The sequence below is a fragment of the Penicillium cosmopolitanum genome (assembly GCF_028827165.1).
Source record: "Penicillium cosmopolitanum strain IBT 29677 chromosome Unknown utg000012l:1.0-3308103.0:1.0-3310761.0, whole genome shotgun sequence".
Taxonomy (NCBI): Eukaryota; Fungi; Ascomycota; class Eurotiomycetes; order Eurotiales; family Aspergillaceae; genus Penicillium; species Penicillium cosmopolitanum.
In genome coordinates, this window is record NW_026622682.1 from 1,989,071 (window position 1) to 2,008,961 (window position 19,891).

Below are 19,891 nucleotides of genomic sequence, written 5' to 3' on the forward strand. Positions count from 1 at the left end.
CTGTGTTGAAGGGGCGAGGACAGACACAATTAGGACGTTTGGGTCCTTAATGGGCTGGGGCAACTTTAGCCCTATTACGTCCTGTCAGGCACACAGGTGGCCACTACCTTCAAGTTGGAATGTAGTATGTAATAGAGAGAGAGGTGAACATATTACTATAAGCTTGATATTATCCAGATGAGAAGATGCGTCCGCATTGCTCCGACTCGGAGTCTTACAGTCCAGAGTAGCTTTATATACGTCACGGTCACATACATAGTAACTATCATCCAGTACCACAACGCTGGTTCTAAGGTTTCCAAAAACTGCAGCATCATATTCATGATGTTTTATTTTAAGTTCTGTCACCAGGGTCCATGGGGTCTCTACGAAAGCAAAGTGGGCTTACGTGTAACTGGAATAGAAAGCATCGGGTTGGACATGACTTGCTGTTGTGCTACTTGTCAGCCTCCAGGCATCTCCCGAATCTTCGTGAGACGAGTTTCCTGGACATCGATGTTATTGAACTCGAAATAGTTTGATAAAGTAGTTGAGTCCCCAAGACCTTCCAGGAAGACCAGACCAGTGTTGATTGTGGCCTCATCAATATCGCCTTAGCTGCATCTCTTCGCATGCATCACCACTTCATGGCTCTCGAAGCAGCCCACTACATGCAGTAAATATTACGATAACAAGAATTCGAAATCTCCAGCGAAATCAGCGTTGGTAGCAAGTATTTCGAAGAAACACTCCCACCCAGTCGCAGTGCATTGCTGGATAAGTAACTTGAAGTCTATGAAACATCACCGGAATCGAGCCGGCCACTGCAATAAGTACAAAAAGCAGTCTAGACAGAACCATAACGAAAGAAAGATAAATAGAAAAGAAAGAACTCGCTAGCGTCATTTTCATCACTCGGCTTCATCCACCCGCGTGGGAAGCGTCGAGTCAGTCAACAGCTTATTTCTTCAGAAGACCCAGCAGGTTGATGCTCTTGGGGCGCTCGATGGGCATGCCCAGGGCGCGGTCCCAGACGAGTTGGACCAGGGGTCCGAGAGTGCGGCTCACACCGAATGCGACGGTGTAGTACAGGGGTTGCTGGAAGCCGTAGTGGTGGAAGAGGACGCCTGATACGGCGTCGACGTTGGGGTGGGGGTTCTTGGTCTGTGACGTGGTGAGTTAGTTATAAATACATTCTTGCAGGAAGATCTATCCCAACAGCGTGGAGTATTAACGTACCTTTCCGTGCTCGGTAAGCACGCCAGGAGCAACCTCGGAGTTCTTCTTGACGAGCTGGAAGACGGGGTTGGCGAGAACGTCGGGGCGGGTAGCAGCGAAATCCATCAGGGCCTCGAAACGAGGATCGGGCTTGCGCAGGACACCGTGACCGTATCCGGGCACAACACGGCCGGACTTGAGAGTATCCCAGAGATAATTGCGGACGTCGCTCTCAGTGAACTTGGTACCGATTTGGTCCTTCATGGCCAGAATCCAGCGGAGGACTTCCTGCGCAGCCAGACCGTGAAGAGGACCCGCCAGGCCGAGCAGACCGGCAGAGTAACTCAGGAAGGGGTCGCTGAGGGCGCTGCCGACGAGGTGGGTTGCGTGGGCGGAGACATTGCCTCCTTCGTGATCGCCGTGCAGGGCGAGGTATAGACGGAGCAGATCGTGGAAATCCTCATTCTTCTCTCCGCCCTTACCGAGGAGCTCGGCGAAGTTGTATGCCCAATCCTGGGACAGGTCGAGCTTCTGATTACCGACGAGGTCGATCTCGTTCGGGCGGAAGACCAGCGCCGCGACGCGGGGGATCTTAGCCAGCAGCGAGATACAGTCGTCGAAGGTAGGTTCCCAGTACTCGGCCTTGTTGAGGCCCTTCTCATATGCCTGAGCGAACTTGGACTCTGTGTTCAGGGCCGCGACGGCAATGGAAAGCTGTGTCATGGGGTGCATGGTCTTGGGGAAAGACTTGATCAGGTCGAGGATGTGGGTAGGCAGTTCGGACTTTTCGGCGAGTTCGCGGGAAAAGGCGCGGACTTGGGAGGTGGAGGGGACTTGGCCAGTCAGGAGGAGCCAGAACATGGCTTCGGGGAGCATCTCGGTTCCTGATGTGCCCTTGGGTAGCTCATTCTGGCAGTCCTTGATTGTTTTGCCGTGGAAGCGGATTCCCTCGTCGGCGTCGAGCACGGAGCCTTCCCAGAGCATGGCCTTGAGGCCACGCATGCCACCGATGACATTGCCGACCTTGACTTCGCCGATGGTCTCGTCGCTTTGGGCTTTGACCTTTTGGAGGAGCTCCCGCTTGGCGGGGATGACTTCCTTCAAGGTGGTTTTGAGGTCGGGCTCGGCGGTCGCATAGGTGCGGGCCGACAGGAAGGGGCGGGATGCCTGGAGATTTGTTAGCTGTAGCCCATTGGGATTGGGATTGAGGGTGTTCTGCTGGCACATACCTGGATCAGGCGAGTGGCATGGCGGGTGGTCCTGAAGCTCAGAGCCATTGTTGAGGTGGAAGGGATGGGAGGAGTCTGGGGAAGGTGTGGATAGTGCGGGGGCGGGAACAATTGCGGGGGGGAGGAGTGGTGAAGGGGAGGATGGAAGTGGTGATAAGAAGGAGAGGAGGAGGAGGAGGAGGAGGAAGAAGGTGAAGTTGAAAATCACCACAGATAAAAGGCAGTCAAACTAAAAGCCACCAAAAAAAAGGATAACCTGTGATCGACCGGTACTTGCATGCATTCACTCGGCTGGACGCGGGGCTCCCACGCCCAGCGTCTTTCACTCTCAACCGAGGCCCGGGGCGGCTGCATGCGGTCACCGACATCGGATTGTACAGTACTAAGATTGTTTGAACACTGACACTGGCAGTGATCATGGCATTATCTTCTCACATTCTAGATATAATCTAAATAATAGCCAATTATCCCCATCATAGGTGTTGTGAAAGTGTTGTTCTCTCTCCGCGGAGTACTAGCACTGCTGCGGATAACCGCTACCCGCCTATAACCTCGGGGCCGAGGGGGAGCGGAACATCTGTAGAAGTTGTAAGCAGCGAAGTCGGATGATAATAAAGAGAATCTCGGTGAGGGATGTAAAGTTCTAGGGTAGAATTAAAGTACTACTAGTAGTAGTACCGCTAGGGCTGTAGGTCGGCCATCCGACCGAGTCCGCGGGTGGAACACACGCTTGTGATACTGTTTAACAGCCTGGGATGACGTACCTGCACGAGTAGCAGCAACGCTGAGGTTAGCATACTTAGTACTACTAATAGCTCCAGTGCAATCATCACACTGGCACTGGCACTGGTAGTACCAGGACAGAGGCGGTTGGAAGCATCTCGTCCAGATAGTCATGCCATCCCCAAGGTAGATCTTAGGAACTGGTATCATCTATGGATGATATATCTCTGGCTGGCAACATCAGCATGTGCAGATAGGGAGTCGAAGTAACATTAGCAAGGAAATGGGATTGAAAGATGCACATAAAGGAGGGACTTGACTGAAGTAAGAATCTGAATGTTCGGAGTGTGCTGTCGAGTAAACATCCCTTCACTCTGGGTCATCTCAGGCAGTCAGGCACTAAGGCTACAAGGCTGCAAGGCTGCAAGGCTGCAAGGCACCATCAGGTGATATTTATTCTGCCAGTTTACACCGGCATCCATCCCAGCTGAGTAATAATTTGCCCCCTCACACCGCCAAACACTGATAAGCCCAATCTGGTTAATCGGGAGGAACGTGATTGGCTGATTGGCTGGTCGCCCCCCAAAACAAAAAAAAAAAAATTGTAAGCACCGCTTGGGCTGCGGCTGGCCTGGACACTTGGAACACTGTTGCATCTCTCCTTTTTTCTCCTCCAACTCTCCTCTCTTTGTACAGTTTCCCTGTTTCTGGTGGTTGTCTGTGTGGCCTTGCGCTTTTGCAAAAATATCTGCAAATCGCATCTTGAGCTAGTCTTTTTCTTGCTCGCTTCTTTCTTTTCCCCTCGGGCCCCCGGTTTGCCCCGCCCCGCCACTATCATCGGCATCGCGGGTCTATCCCCCTTCTTCTCTCTCTTCTCTCCTAGATACCCAGATACCCCCCGCGAGTTTCTCGATTGATTCGAGTCGCGACTCACAGGAGACCATGCCACACACTGTCTCTCCTTCTGAGACCCCCGTCATGCCGACCGTTGTCGCCAAATCCCCCTCCGGGGTTCCCCCCCACCACCGAAGAGATTTCTTCTCTCCTGAACACAATCTTCACAGCCGAGTCTTCCCAAGTCTCCCTCGATGGCGCATATGCTGTTGCCAATCTCCTCCTTCAGAGTGTCGGTACTGCCGGTCTCCTCAACTACAATGTCGTCGCTGAGGCCCGCAAGGCCGCTGCCGATAAGAAGAACGGCGCCAAGCGCGAGAGTGCCATGTTGATCATCGGTGCCCTCTTTGAGCGCTTCCCTCGCGAGTTCCCTCTCAGTGAGGCCGTTTTCCTTCTCCAAGATCAGGCTCTTCTGAATGTCGTCTTGGATTCCTTGGCCGACAAGGGCGCCGTCGTCCGCGACGCCGCTCAATACGCCGTCGATGCCCTGTACGCCTGCCTCAGCCCCGAGGCCAAGGTCAACGCTTTGGTCCCAGCTCTGGAGAACTACCTGAGCAAGGGCAGCGGTAAATGGCAAGGATTCGTCGGTGGCTACTCTCTCCTCGAGAAGATGGCCGTCGGCGCCCAGATGGGCACTGGCTCCCTGGAGGAAGAGCGCGAGAAGGATGTCCTGCGCGAGGCTCTCGGCAAGACCCTGAAGGAGCTGATCCCCATCGTCGAGAACGGCATGCACGATCTGAAGAGCGAGGTGGCCAAGCAGTCGACCAAGTCGATGAATGCTCTCACCACTCTGCTCTCCAACGACGATGTCGCTCCCCGTATTCCCCTGCTCATCCAGACCATGGAGCAGCCATCGGCCAAGACTCTCCAGAAGGCCATTCACGCCCTTTCTCAGACCACCTTCGTCGCTATTGTCACCTCCCCCGTGCTCGCCCTCCTCACTCCTCTGCTCGAGCGATCCCTCAACGACCCCACCACTCCCCAAGAAACTCTCCGCCAGACCGTTGTTGTCGTCGAGAACTTGACCAAGCTGGTCCACGACCCCGCCGAGGCCCGTACTTTCCTGCCCAAGCTGCAGCCTGGTGTGAAGAATGTCGTGAACCGTGCCTCTCTCCCTGAGGTTCGTGAGCTGGCTACCCGTGCTCTCGATGTCATGGACAAGGCTATGGCCGATAAGGATGTTGCCTCCGGCTCCGTCACCAAGACTACCCCCGAGGAGGTCCTCGCTGTCCTGAACCCCAAGATCCAGGAGCAAGGAGGTTTCATCGGCTTCGGCGATGCCAAGTTCCACGACCTCACCAAGAACTACGTCGCTAGCATGGTTCGTGAGGCTATCAACGCCCGCATGCTTGACCGCATCCCCTCCAACATCACCCCCTATCTTCGCGGTCTGCTTGCCGAGGACAGCATCGAGGCTATCTCCACTGCCGTCCTAACTCACTTCACCGAGGAGGATGAGCGCAAGTTCGGCAAGCCTGTCCAGGCCGACCCCAACGAGATTGTCATCGTCAACGCCAACTTCTCCCTTGCCTACGGTGGTATGCTCCTGCTCTCGCACACCAACCTGCGTCTTGTCAAGGGTCACCGCTACGGTCTTTGCGGTCGCAACGGTGCCGGAAAGTCGACTCTGATGCGCAGCATCGCCAACGACAAGCTGGAGGGTTTCCCTCCCCCCGAGGAGGTCCGCACCTGCTTCGTCGAGCACAACCAGGGTGAGGACGCTGATCTCAGCATCCTGGAGTATGTTGCCAAGGACCCCGCCGTTGCTGGCGAGGGCAAGGAGCACATTAGCAGCGTCTTGACCGAGTTCGGCTTCACTGATGGCCCCGAGGGTCGCCAGTCCCAGCCTGTCGGCTCCCTCTCCGGTGGTTGGAAGATGAAGCTCGCTCTGGCCCGTGCCATGCTTCTCAAGGCCGATGTCCTTCTTCTTGACGAACCTACTAACCACTTGGATGTTGCCAACGTTAAGTGGCTGCAAGAGTACCTTAAGAGACACACCGACATCACCAGCTTGATCGTTTCTCACGACTCCGGCTTCCTCGACGAGGTCTGTACCGATATCTACCACTACGAGCAGAAGAAGCTGGTCAACTACCCCGGTAACCTTGCCGACTTCGTCAAGGTCAACCCCGAGGGCAAGAGCTACTACACTCTGTCTGCCTCCACCGTGCAGTTCAAGTTCCCCCCTCCCGGTATTCTGTCTGGTATTAAGTCCAACACCCGTGCCATTCTCCGCATGACCAACTGCTCGTACACCTACCCTGGAGCCCCCAAGCCTTCCCTCCAGGATGCCTCTCTCTCCTTGACCCTTTCGTCCCGTGTCGCCATCATCGGTGGTAACGGTGCCGGAAAGTCGACTTTCATCAAGATGTTGACTGGTGAGACCATTCCCCAGGGCGGCAAGGTCGAGAAGCACCCCAACCTGCGTATTGGTTACATCAAGCAGCACGCTCTGGAGCACGTTGAGATGCATCTCGAGAAGACCCCCAGCCAGTACATCATGTGGCGTTACGCCAACGGTGATGATCGCGAGGTGTTCCTGAAGCAGACCCGCATCTTGACCGAGGAGGACAAGAAGCAGCTGGAGACCCCCATTGACCTTGGTGATGGTCGTGGCCCCCGCCGCATCGATACCCTGATCGGTCGTCAAAAGTACAAGAAGACCTTCCAGTACGAGGTCAAGTGGGTCGGCCTGCTCCCCAAGTACAACACCATGATCTCCCGTGAGACCCTGATTGCCCGCGGCTTCACCAAGATGGTGCAAGAGTTCGACGATCACGAGGCTTCCCGTGAGGGTCTGGGTTACCGTGTTCTCGACCCCAAAACCATCTCCAAGCACTTCGAGGACGTTGGTCTGGATCCCGAGATTGCCAACCACAACGAGATCTCCGGTCTCTCCGGTGGTCAGAAGGTCAAGGTCGTCCTTGCTGGTGCCATGTGGAACAACCCCCACTTGCTGGTCCTTGACGAGCCTACTAACTTCTTGGATCGTGACTCGCTCGGCGGTCTCGCCGTCGCTATCCGTGACTTCAAGGGTGGTGTCGTGATGATTTCTCACAACGAAGAATTCGTCGGTGCCCTCTGCCCTGAGCAGCTGCACATTGCCGATGGTCGCGTCGTCAGCCGCACTAACACTGCCATCAGCCTCGACCGTTTCGAGGACAGCGCTGCCAACTCTCCCTCCGCCCCTGGTACCCCCGCCGGCGTTTCCGCCGCTGCCTCGGCCGCCACCAGCGCTGCTGCTTCGGCCGTCAACTCTGGCGCCGAGGATGGCGGAGAACTCAAGTTCCGCGCTAAGAAGAAGAAGAAGATGACCCGCGCTCAGCAGAAGGATCGCGAGGTTCGCCGTCGTCTCCGTCATATTGAATGGGTATGTTTCTCTCCCAACCCCGTTAAAGCCATTGCCTATGACCATATCGCTAACGTGCTCCTCCACAGCTCAACTCTCCCAAGGGTACCCCCAAGCCCGTCGACACTGACGATGAGGCCTAAATAAACGTGAATCGAATCCGAACCTGAACCTGAATATATTGAAGGAATGGAATGATGCCTAATGGATATCCTGCTGATGTTGTATTTCCTTTTGCATACTTTGTCATGCCTCTGGCTTGTTGCCCTTTTATTTTTGGGCCTTTTTTGAAATTTCGCATGGGAAGATCTTATAGACGGCGTTTTTTGGGTTTTCCTTCCCCCCTTTGCTTTCTTTTCTTGCCTCTTTGGTAGATATGCATCTCTCTATTTTTTTAGAACTTTATGATTGCCAGCCATGAAACAAAAAGTTTTTGTCTTTTCGATTTTTTCCTGGGCTCCTTCTTATTACTCGCTTCCAGTAGTTAGGTCATGGTACTGACTAGTAGAAACTTGAACAATTGAGTAGGCTCTTAGTAGGTACTGGCCTAACATGATCTGATGTAGTAGTAGTTGGTTGCTATTGTCAAAATGGGCATTTGAATGTATTTCAAGGTATTTTCCTAGTAGTTACTGGCAATTACTTCAAAGGCTTTTGAACCGGTCACCACTGATGCTGCCATACCCCTTGAAGTCTCAAATTCTTAACGAATAGATGCATGATTTCTTTACCCCAATGTTTTCTGCTCGAGTGGTTCCAACCAGGACGCAGGACCGTGATCAATTAAACCTGAGCAGCTTGAAAGGCCTCAATTGCTCCTGTCCCACAGTGACACCCTGCGTTCCCAACAAAATAGGGGTATGGATTATCATCAAAATGACCGTTCAGATACCTAGCCCATTCAGCCTCTGTGTGAGGGGGTGGGGTCACCGGGCGAATTGGGTCTTTATTGAACCCAAACGGATCAGCTTCGGAATTTAAATACTCATCAAAATCAAATGACTCCGTTAGCTGTTCCCATGTCACGAGGGGAACTTTTACCTCCGAATGAATTCCTCGTTCAGTGAGTAAATCCAGTATAGGCTGATATCCGATGAGCCATATAGCGTGAGCCATGTATAGATAGTAGGCACCATTGTCCACCAGGAGTCGAAATTCATCAACCTTTTTCAAATGCGTTGCTCGAATTAAAGGCATCTCTGAATTTATCGGGGTTAGACCATACTCGATGAGAAGCTCGATTAGAGCATAGCTCTGATCTCGTTCCAGAGCGGCGGAGACGGCATTTTGATACATCCCCAGATCTTCGTTGGTAATGAATGGGTTCGCGATGGCAACGAGAATATTTGGATCTGCGCCCTTTTCCAGTAGGATCTTGGCTGTGCTTATGGGGTCGGGGGCTGATTGTATCGCGGCGATCAGAGGTGTGTAGCTTCGCCATGGAATCGGGTACCAAGGGTTATCGTAGTTGTCAGAAACCAGATTCTCCTGAAGAATGGGAGGGACAATATTCAGCTCTGCTTCGCTTTTAGTTAGGAGAAACTTTAGACGATCATTTTCTCCTCTCTCTGCTGCGCATCTCAGCATCCAGTGTAAGTGTTGTTGTACAATAGATCTGTCAGACTCAGAACTATCCTCTGTGTAGATAGCCCGTTTTTGCACTTCTTGGAAGAGAAATTCTTCGGTGCCTCGGTGGCCTTGAACTACTGCATGGTCTGTAGGACGCATATCATTGTCATCAGACGATAGCAAGTCAGCCCCTTGATTAAGGAGTATCCGGCACAGCTCTAGATGACCCCCGCATGCTGCGAGGGATAGTGGATCCCGGCCCTTTGGATCTTTGTAGTTAACATCGATCCCAAGCTCGAGGAATTTAGCCAGAATCTCGATATGGCCCTTGGCAGCTGCAATAGAGATTGGGTGCTCCTTCGATGAGGGGTCTCCATTCTGCCGCCTTTTTGGTCGTTTGAATGGCAGGAAACTTGAAGATGAAGTTTTGTCCACTGGTGGGGGCTGAAAGTTCTGCCGTTGGTATGTTGAAGCCCAGAGAACATTGGCACCGGCGGTAAGGAGATATTCTAGGGTCTTGATGTACCCATGTGAAGCACACCAAAATAGCGCTGAGGCATTGTGATTGTGTACGTTTTCGTAGTACAGAGAGGGGTTTAGAGTACGGTGGAGATAAGGGTGAGATTGGATGAGCGCGTTTAGGTCGTGAGGTTGGAGATCGGATGTTATCAACAAAAGGATCTCGGGAGGTAATGAAAGAAGGGACATCGCGTGGACGGGTGCAAATTTGGGTTTAAATGCAAAGATAAAGCAGAGCGAAGTTGAGGTGCGATTGTCTGGGGCTCTTTTTTATTCCAAAGGTTGGATGGCCCCCAAATATAACGAAATACGGGGGATGTCATAAGTAACAAACGGTGTGTGCGCCTTGGGCCTCAAGGCTGACATGGACCAAATTTCGCCTGTAGATAGGCTCACTCTCTTCTCACTTCCCTCTTTGTATCACCGCCGCTTTCATCCTTTCCGTCGTTTTCATCCGCTCATCATCTTCTAGCAGAGAGTAACCTTGGGGCCTGAATCTACCTATCTCTTAGGACGCGGGGATTACAGTTCAAATTATGATTTCGGGAGGTCGGGACGGAGGTCATGTCGAAATTGCATCCTTCTTGCTGGCCTCAATAGCAAACAGGGAGAATAAAAGCATGAGTACTTTGTTCACGGCGATTGCCGCTCGATCTTCATTAAGGGTTGACTTACCGGACTCGGGCAGAGGGTTCAGATCTCTGCAGATACGCTGGAACTCGATAAAAATGCTACAATCCCAATTCTTGCAGCATGCCCTCACACTTACCTCGAGTAATATTAAGTAGAGAAGGAATTGGGAGATTAGTACTACCAGTTGTGACTTTGTATGGTCACGTTGTTTGAGTGATCATGCCGTGATCGACAAGGCTGCCTCGAGAAATGGTTGCGCATTGAGCGCGCCCAAAGCCTTGATTTTTGATAACAAGCCAATATTCGAGATTGAAAACAAAATTAATAGATGATTTATTGCTTTCACTTCATCCATAGCCAAAACTGGCATTGATTAGGATGTTTATCGCCTCAAGTTCGATCCACAAATGGTATCTTGGCGATGACGTAGGGATCATCGATGGGCATCGTCATGATCAAAACCTGGATATTGCAGGATGGAATGTGCCTAAGGGACCGTTGACACGCGTGTCAGGGGCGAGAATGGTCGGTCTTAATGACAGGCAGCCCCAATTAGAGCTAAATTTTGGACCACATATCCTGCCACGCAAAAATCCGGATACCTGCGCGATCCAGATCCAGACAGGCTTTGAGCCCCAAGAACGTTATGGGGTTGCACTATGTCTATCACAAGGCAATCGCTGCTGTCCTTCGTGCCCTCGTTCGACCTAGACTCCATCTTAACCCGAAGCCAAATGAGACAATTTTCATTCCATCTCGAGATGCCGGTCGCACCATCAAAGTCCATCTCTACAAACCTGCCACCGCGACAAACCCCACTCCAGTCCTAATAAACTTCTGTGGCAGTGGATCTGTTCTTCCGACTTATGGCAATGATGATGAATTCTGTCTCTATGTCGCAAATCAAACTAGATACTCCGTCCTCGACGTACAGTATCGTCTCGGGCCCGAGAATCCATTCCCGGCAGCATTCCACGACGCCGAAGATGTCGTGAATTGGGCCCGGTCACAACCTGACCGCTTCGATGCCTCAGAACTATCACTAAGCGGATTTAGTTCGGGCGGCAATATCGCCCTCGGCCTCTCTTCTTCATCTTCGCAATTCTGCCAGGAAGGCCAACCGAGCATTTTCCATACTGTCATCTCACTGTACGGCCCAACGAATATGGCTCTGCCTACGCCGGAAAAGCCGCAAGTGGACAAATCCAACTGGATTATGCGAAAAATATTCCCTGGATTCTCCCATCTCTGCCACAAATGTTCGATCCCGAACGGGGTAGACCCAAAAGACCCCCGTCTTTCACCCAAATTTGCCAATCCGAACAATTTCCCCAACAATGTATTGACCATCACAGCGGCTCAATGTTCATTTGCCTTGGAAGCAGAGGATCTCGCTCAGAGGCTCGTTAGCATAGATGGGAAGTATTCTGTATATAAGAGGATGGATGGCTGCGCTCATGGGTGGGATAAGGAAGCCATAAGGGGCACAGCCCAGTGCGCTGCCAAAGACGAGGCATACGCGTTAGTTGCCAGCATGTTACAAGGGAACCTGAAGAGGGATTTTCCCGCGGGCGATTTAAGTAAGAAGGATAACTAGTATTTGATACCCAGGATTGTCTATGATAGGAGTTTTTGAACTGTGAACTTTGCAACCTACAACATGGCGGGCCTCAATTAATCAACTTATTTTGGTTTCAGTTGCTGCATCTTCTTGTATGTTTGGAGGTATATTTCATCTTTCTTAATGTTTATTCAATTCATATTCAGTGCGTTATGTCGCATCAAGTAATATCTGCAGCCCTTCAAGTCTCATTGCCGAGGGTGGGCAATTGGTACGGAATTTAGCCACGTTCCAGACCCTGTTCAAACGCTTCAGCACCCATACCGCTTGGCCTCCTCGCTTTGACCGAATCAATAAGTTAATGTAGTCTTTTACCGCGGTCTTTTCCTTTTCAAGTATACTGATCGAACCAAGAATGGCTAGTGGCCATAAGAGATAGCTAGGCGCATATTCTTCTGGCTCCAACGAAACGATAATGTGCAGCCCATGCTGAAGAGACTCGGATATCTGGAGTGCCTTTTCTTCATTAGACAAATCAGGAGCAGTTTTCAGCAACAATATTTGAAGGGCATTGAAGTAGAGTTTTAGCGACACGTCATCCGTATGATCAACTTGGTCCCACTGAAGTAGTCTAAGCCAAGTATGGCACCACAGCGTTATTTCTGCGTCGTCCAAAGATCTGGATATGCGAGCGAGCTTCGTAGCATCGGCAATTGACAGGAAGAAGTCATAGGATGTTTGAAGAATTGGCTGGACGGGGAGCGACTCGGATATGTCGCGTTTTTCCACATAAGAGAAATACCCGGGTATATCTAGTTGTCGTCGGATAGATGAAAGAGCATCGAGAGATGGTTCGAAGAGCATCATGATAGAAGCATGATAAATAAATGACTCGATGCATATGCGATCAAATACTGCCGGGGCTATAGAACGCTTCCCCAGGTGCGACTGTCGCTGAGTTAGAAGATATCCCGATGCCGTGGTATGAGGTGCCACATTTGGTGCCATGTCCAGTCGAGAAGCCTGTCCATAATTAGCCGATTGCTTTTCTTCGCAGGAGGAGGGGCGGCTTGACTATACTTCAAAGACAGAAAGCAGAATCACGGTTGCCAATAGTCGATCGTCATTCCCTGCTTTTTCAATTTGCATGAGAGACTTCTGCAGCGATATTATTGTGTATAGATAGCTTTTTACAGCACAATTGACGGACCAGCTCGGTCGCGACGCGATCTGCATACCGGCAACAGAGATCATCGCGCCCATCAAGGGTGGATACTCTGGAGCCAGACATAACATATAACTTTGGTCAATCGAGCTTTGGCGAACCAATCGTGGAAGGATGGTAGAAGTGAAATGCTGGTAAAGGTAATAGTGTTCTTCTGTATGAAATGGCGAAGGCATTATGGGAGATGAGGGTTGCCTCACGATGGACAGTCTGGATAGTGGCTTGGTAGACGCGTCGCACTCGGCATGACGGCGTTTCTTGCCTCTTCGACCATCTACAGGCCCCTTTCCAGATGGCCATTCGCAGTCAAGTCCATTGCCAGTGCAACCTGCACAACGTGGTCGGGTTTCGTCGCATTTCTTTCGGCGCTTTCTGCCTGCTCAGTCATACGCAGTGCCCTATTAGCCATCAAGGATCTCTCGAAATCACCACTACATCACTTACATCGCAGACAACCGGTCCTCGTCCTCAATTTCGCTGTGGATTGGAGCATGGCATTAGCGCGTTGCGCTGGCTGAAGAGCAAATGCGATATGCGGGGAATTTCACGGTATATTCGGCTATCCTTTTGACCCGCAGGCCCGCTTTGGGACTGACGTCGCGAATAACTTCCTTTTAGGGAATCTCATTTTTATCAATCATTTCTAAAAGGACACGATGGAATTTATATGCTTCAATAAATTGAGAAAAACTATCATCTCCCTTTCAACAGCGTAACACTATTCTCAATTCACCTGGTGTCTACCAGCCCACTTGGCAAGGGCTCATGATTCAAGGTCTAAGAGCTTCGAAAACTCCCCGCCCTCTCTGCCGATCAATTCACTTGGGCTTCCTTGTTCTATCACTCGACAATTATCTAGTACTATAATCTGATCAAAATCCACCAAGGTACGGATTCGATGCGCTATCATGATGACGGTACAGTCGCCGAACGATTCCCGTATGACCTGTTGGACTTTGGCATCTGTCTCTCGATCCAAGCTGTCGTATTTCATTAGCATGCCCTCCGGTTTCAAGCTCACAGTATTAGATTAGGAAGTGAGAAAGAAAAATCTGCATACCTGCTTGTCGGCTCATCTAGAATCAAAACCTTGCTTCTTTTAAGCAATGCCCTCGCGAGGCAAAACAGCTGCTTCTGTCCCTGAGATAATATACCGTGGTCCAGTTTTGTTTCCAGCACATCATCGACGGTGCCGTCGAGTTTTGTTGCAATAGAATCCCAAATGCCAACCCGCTGTAAAGCATCAAGTATTTCCGTACTCGTTGCGCGACCCCAAGGGTCAGCATTTTGTCGGATGGAACCCGGGAAAAAGAATGGATCCTGGCTGAGACAACTTATGCTCTGCCGAACTGTCGATCGGGACATGTTCGAAATGTCCTGTCCGTCGATGATGATCCGACCTGACACCAACTCATTGAGGCGAAGAAGGGACATTGCCAAACTACTCTTCCCACTAACGATAAATTCCAGTCAGCTTTTCCCGAATTTCTGAAGTCTTTTGATTCGAGTTATATTTACCTTCCAGTTCTGCCACAGACTCCGACCTTGGACCCTGCCTTCAGCTGAAGCGAAATGTCACTTATCACGGGCTTGATGTCTTCAGTGGTACCGTACGAGATGCTGACATCCTCAAACTCGATTTCTCCACGATTTGGCCACTCTGGGCTTGGTTGAGTCAAATGCCGTACATCATTTTCCTCGCAAGGGGTCTTCTCCGAAAAGTCTTTGATGCGTGAAATGGCCCCCAGAGAAGTTTCAAGTAATGTCCAACTCTGGATAAGCGATGACAAGACCTGTCCAAGATCTATCATCATAACAAGAGCAATTCCGAGGAGGCCTGGATTCACTTTACTGCGGAGAGCAAATCCCATTCCCACAAGAAGAACTGTCAATGCCGCCACAACCAGGTTTAAAACCAGGCTTAGCCATCGCTGAATACACAGCAGGAGATAATACGGTCTTTGTGCTGTATCAAGCATTGAGACCATCCTAGACACAGATATATCCACCCACGAGAAAGATCGGATTGTGACCACTCCGGCGAGTGATTCAATGAAGTGGGTGTATAAAGGGCTTTTTAGTTCGATTCTATAAATCATTTAGAATAGGTTTCAACTGGAGAGTACAGGTCAGGAAACTTACTCCAGTAATCTCAATTGGCGAGACGTTCTCAAGTAGAACCGCTGGATCAAAAAGAGTAAACCCAGGAGGAATGGAAGAACAGCTGCTAAATACGGCAAGGACGCTATTGCAATAGCACCCTGGGCAAGGGCCGCGAAAAATTCTGCAGGCATGATTAGTCTCTAGTCTTTTGCTCAAGCCTCATCAAGTCGTATGCTTACGAAAACCGGCATTTATGAGACCCCGAGGGAGAATCATGTCGACAAGTCTCATATCTTGACTAAAGCGGGTAACTAAAGACCCAGTCTCAACACTCGACAAGTATGACAAGGATGCGCTAAGCAAATTAGCACGCAGAAATAAAGCTTGGTAGACTGGCTCACCTCATGCAAGCGGAGAGAACTTTTGAATGGAGGTTTCTAGAAGCGACGGGTACAATCACAACCCAAGTCCAGCTTGAGAACAAATAAAGTTAGCGAATCTGTACTAACCTAGTATTTTCAAGATGAGTTAATTCAAAACTTACTAAACAGCAAGGGTGAGTGTTGCTGCTTCAATAAATGAGAAGCAAGTGTAAAGTCCAAGCCAGTATCCCAAGTCTGGATTGGGACCTTGCGAGTTGCTGGAGGACCAAAGCTCAATCCATATATCTGAATCAATGGTAAGATTCATAGTCTTCTCACGCGCTTAATAATTTAGACGAAAACTCACATCGGAATCCACCCATTCCAGAGTCGATTATCAAGAAAAGCAACAAGAACAAAATTCTTTGCCATCCGAGAGCTGAAAAGTAATACTTATAGATCGATAGATCGGCTCCTCCTTGAGGTTTATCGCCGCGAGAAGAGTCACTCAAAGACTCCAGTTCTGGCTCTTGAGTCTCCTGTTGATTCTCGTGATCATCAATTAAATCAAGCCTTGGGTTGCTCTCTTTTGTTTCCGTCTTATTTAGCTCAGGAGCAGCTACGGTGTAGCTTCGAAGGCATTCTGGGCTGCCCTGTTCTAGCACTTGGCCATTATCTCCTAGAATAATTATAAAATCGGCAAATTTTGCGTACTCAACTAGAGAGTTGAAATTGTAAGCAGACACTGGAAATAGCTGAATATTTCAGTCGGAAGTGGAGTCAACATACCAGAGTGTGTCGCCATGAATGCCACGCCACCCAGTCGACGCAGTAATCCTTTCGGGCCAAATACTTTGTCAAATACTAATTTCGAAGTTGAATTATCCAAACCACTGAATATATCATCAAAACAAGAGATTCTCTTTCGGGAATATAGAGCTCGCGCAATTGTCTTTTGTGGAATCTCCTGTTAGCTCATCGAAGCTTCTCAAAAATATCGAAGAACCTGAGAATGGTTTAGGTGCCACTTACAATTCTCTGCTTCTGTCCACCGCTGAGCTTATTCCCCTGGCTGCCGACTGGTGTCTGGTCGCCCTCGGGCATTTTCATGAAATCAGTGTCTAGAGAACATGCACTTATAACGGTGCGATACCACTCATGATCAAGCTCAAACTTTGAATTCCCGACAATATTCTCCTTGATTGACGCATTGATAAGCCATGGTGTCTGGTCACAGAAGGCTATATCGGGGTATTCAATGAAGTAGTCGCCTTCCATCACCGGTGTCTCACCGGCAAGTCTTTTTAGAAGGGTGGACTTTCCACTGCCGACTGACCCAATAACCAAAACCAATGTACCTGTTTGGCAGGAATCTATTTTCAGGTTGATGCCAGTTTCCTCCGCTGAAGAGGCCTGCCAGGCAAATCGAACATTTTTCAAGGACATCACGGTATGCTTCGTCTCTGGTGGAGGCGGCAATGAACTCAACGCAATGTCTGATGTAGAGCTAGCGCACATCGAAGATTCGAGCGGTAATGATTGATATGCCCTTTTATCTGTACAATAAATGTCATTAGTCTATCTCGCAAATTTTGAAGCAGAAAAGGCTTTATCAAGGACAGAAAATATAGGAGAATGGGGTAGCTACCAAGACGCTTTGAATGCCTCAGGAACCCTTGTATCCTATCGAGACAACCCATTGACGCAAATGTGTCAGGTATAGCTAAAAGTAAGCTACTGAGTGGGAATATCATTAGGTTAATCAGTGAAAGCGATGTAACGGCTTGCGCGACGAAGAGTCCATCAGACCCACGGATCTTTGCCACTATAGCGTAGGCAGCAAATGTTGCAAGTTGCCCAAAGACATTTGGCAGGTTGACTGTAGAACACTTATCAGTACATTCATTCCTCTGTGGTGTCGCTTTCTGACAGCCGGGGATTGGGCATACCTGTACAAACCCGAACGGTCTGGATTCGGCGAAACTTCTTGGATATTTGAAGTTCATCTTGACGCGAAGAATCAATCATTTTTTGCATAATCTCGGTCAAACCAAGAATTTTCACATTTCGAATAGAACCGAGAATCGCAGACGTGAAATTTATGCGCTTTTCAGTGGCCTCAAGCCACTTCTTCTGTCGATAGGACACTGAATTCCCCGTGCCAAAAGAAAAGGCAACAAATGCTATCACGGAAATTATTAGCTTTTGCTCAGGAATATTTGTCCCGGTCAGAATGGCATCATTACTTATCACGATCACGATTGGCGCAATACAGACAGCTCCCACCTGGGTTTTCAGTAACCATGTTGCCAGTCCCAGTTGAAGGACATTTGCCCATGTTTCGCAAACTGTGGAGTTGAAATATTCGGCCAGCATTTCTATGTCCGACCCCATGAGAGACATGGCACTAGACTCGTCGGTGCTTCCCAGTGGAAGATCCATCATGTGTTGGTACACAAGAGCCATAAGACCTCCGCGAATCATTGTCGTGGCTCGAAATCCCAAGTGCTCGTATAATGCTCTTGTCACCTGTAGATTTTATCAGACTCTCGCATGTCAACTCAAGTTATTTTAAGGTCACATACAGCAATCCCAATGAAAACAATCGCAGTAGCTCCAATCAGCCCGTATCCCATGTCGAGTGAGAAAGAGTCCGTTTCTTGTAAGACATCGACGACTCTGCCCACAATGAATGGCTGCGCAACGCTAAAGCCAATGACAGCAAGTCGGGGCACGGCAATTCCTATGATCTCCCAGCGCAGACACTTGACTATGGCGAGCATCAAAGCATTTTTGCGATTCTGGTTGCAGTTTTCCCAAGCTGCTTCGAAACTCTTGGATAAATCTTGTGAGGACAATTTTTCATGAATATGTGGCAGTTCGTTCCCACTCAATAGAGCATTGTATCCTTGACGGAGAAGACCATTTAGCCAAACGAAAAAACCTCGATTGAATGGACCACCAATGCTTTCATCTGATAGTTTCTCTGTCTTCTGTAGAAGCCAGCGCTTCTTCTCCACATTCTGCAGAGTGAGCAGAATTAATCTCATGGCGAGAGAGGCGGAGAGGCACGCCGGGTATAATGAGTTGTCATGTAAGAGCCATGCGGTGCGCGTTCTCGCTATCTCTAAAAGTAAAGTCACGGACAAGTAGGCTGAGGTTAAAGATGAAGGACGAATGGAGCGGAAGTACTCCAAGTCGATAAGCGTTACAGCAGCAAGTGCTGCTACAAATTCGAGGGCTGTGCCTGCAAGTAAGGCATGCCCTCCTATGTGTTGTGTTTTAACCACCACAAGAAGAACTATCTGAAGGGATACAAACAGTGCTGAGACCAACTGCAAACGAGCCCCTTTTAGTCATTTATTTGGCTTTGAATGGAATACATTTCAGTGATCAAGCTCACTTACCAATGTCGCCATACGGAGAGAGGATGATTTCACTTTGGGTGATTGTTTAGACAGCTGAAAGAATCGAAGAGGAGCCAGTAAAAGGAAACAAGCACTAGGGGTGACAGCTAGAATAGTAGACTCAAAGAGTATCGTGAAGTCAAACCCTCCGCGACAACTTTCGGTCGCAACGGCAGGGCCAAACCATCCATCGTCGCATTGATTTGTCGCCATAGGGTCGTCCATGTTGCCACCACCGATGGAATACGCCTATAAAGTTCTCAAATCAATTTGTTGAATTTATTACTTTTTCGATATTGCAAAACAAATCGGTTGAAAACTTATGGGAGAACAAAAGAGAGCCCGGGTCATGTTATAATGTCGCCTAGTCCAATGTCGAAGGGGAATAGCTTGGTCTTAAGGTTACATCGTGTATGATTTGTTCATTCTGTTCAATGCTTGCTCTTAACTCCGGGTCGCCCGTATCTTGGCCTATTGAAGTCGGGTTCCGACGGTTTAGTTTGACCAATAATATGCCAGTCTTTAAGCCCCCCGACAGGGATCTGTTGCCCAACCCGCGAGTCAGAAAGCTGTGGCTCGTTCTTGCTATTTTCTCACCCATGGTATTAAGAAGCAACTTATAACGTAGTTCTATTCCAGGGGTTTGAGAGGAAGGCAACCTTGGAACGGCATCTTGGTACGTTCGGTTCTCTGGGTACCAGACATGTTTATCTCGACCACGCTACCTAATGTCTAGGTTGTTGGGTTTGGATGAGCAGGAAATCAAATAACCTAATCCCACATACTAGAAATATGTCTCGGCCGGGGCGGATGCTTTCCTATGTGTACTTTTTGGCGATCTCGAGCTTATTTTGAAGATTTTTTTCATATAAGCAGAATATTCAGCCGAACTTCATCAAGCTCGCGTAGCTCAGTTGGTAGAGCGCGGCACTAGTAATGCCGAGGTCTTCAGTTCAAATCTGGACGTGAGCATACCATTTTGCATCTCGATGAGATGTCTATTTTTTGGCTGCATGACTGATATAAACAACCATGAATTGGAGCGTTTTTTGGGTCAATTGACCGTACATGGAATTGCATTTAGATTGCATCTATCTCTGTCCAAAGTGGCAGCAGCCAC

The 19,891-nt window shown here is 49.5% G+C and overlaps 6 protein-coding genes across 6 annotated transcripts; 2 read left to right on the forward strand and 4 right to left on the reverse strand.

Moving 5' to 3' along the window:
- Positions 1-939: 939 nt before the first annotated feature.
- Positions 940-2,474, reverse strand: mcsA (putative citrate synthase Cit1; the record flags this gene model as incomplete). The annotated part of the gene is made up of 3 exons (XM_056638121.1): positions 940-1,143; positions 1,219-2,364; positions 2,427-2,474. 3 exons carry the CDS (start codon positions 2,472-2,474, stop codon positions 940-942), a joined length of 1,398 nt encoding a protein of 465 aa, XP_056481628.1.
- A 1,617-nt stretch (positions 2,475-4,091) lies between these two features.
- On the forward strand, positions 4,092-7,535 carry N7509_013485 (putative mRNA-nucleus export ATPase (Elf1); the record flags this gene model as incomplete). The annotated part of the gene is made up of 3 exons (XM_056638122.1): positions 4,092-4,160; positions 4,219-7,413; positions 7,482-7,535. The coding sequence occupies 3 exons, from the start codon at positions 4,092-4,094 to the stop codon at positions 7,533-7,535; spliced, it is 3,318 nt and encodes a 1,105-aa protein (XP_056481629.1).
- A 640-nt stretch (positions 7,536-8,175) lies between these two features.
- On the reverse strand, positions 8,176-9,669 carry N7509_013486 (uncharacterized protein; the record flags this gene model as incomplete). Its single annotated transcript, XM_056638123.1, has 1 exon — positions 8,176-9,669. The coding sequence occupies one exon, from the start codon at positions 9,667-9,669 to the stop codon at positions 8,176-8,178; it is 1,494 nt and encodes a 497-aa protein (XP_056481630.1).
- Positions 9,670-10,759: 1,090 nt separating this feature from the next.
- N7509_013487 (alpha/beta hydrolase) lies at positions 10,760-11,710 on the forward strand (the record flags this gene model as incomplete). Its single annotated transcript, XM_056638124.1, has 1 exon — positions 10,760-11,710. One exon carries the CDS (start codon positions 10,760-10,762, stop codon positions 11,708-11,710), a length of 951 nt encoding a protein of 316 aa, XP_056481631.1.
- A 174-nt stretch (positions 11,711-11,884) lies between these two features.
- Positions 11,885-12,682, reverse strand: N7509_013488 (fungal Zn binuclear cluster domain-containing protein; the record flags this gene model as incomplete). Its single annotated transcript, XM_056638125.1, has 1 exon — positions 11,885-12,682. The coding sequence occupies one exon, from the start codon at positions 12,680-12,682 to the stop codon at positions 11,885-11,887; it is 798 nt and encodes a 265-aa protein (XP_056481632.1).
- Positions 12,683-13,662: 980 nt separating this feature from the next.
- On the reverse strand, positions 13,663-18,996 carry N7509_013489 (multidrug resistance-associated protein; the record flags this gene model as incomplete). Its single annotated transcript, XM_056638126.1, has 14 exons — positions 13,663-13,915; positions 13,960-14,352; positions 14,418-14,987; positions 15,042-15,183; positions 15,242-15,357; positions 15,404-15,475; positions 15,547-15,706; positions 15,732-16,109; positions 16,154-16,316; positions 16,397-16,920; positions 17,013-17,243; positions 17,314-17,893; positions 17,950-18,699; positions 18,772-18,996. 14 exons carry the CDS (start codon positions 18,994-18,996, stop codon positions 13,663-13,665), a joined length of 4,557 nt encoding a protein of 1,518 aa, XP_056481633.1.
- Between the last annotated feature and the right edge of the window lie 895 nt (positions 18,997-19,891).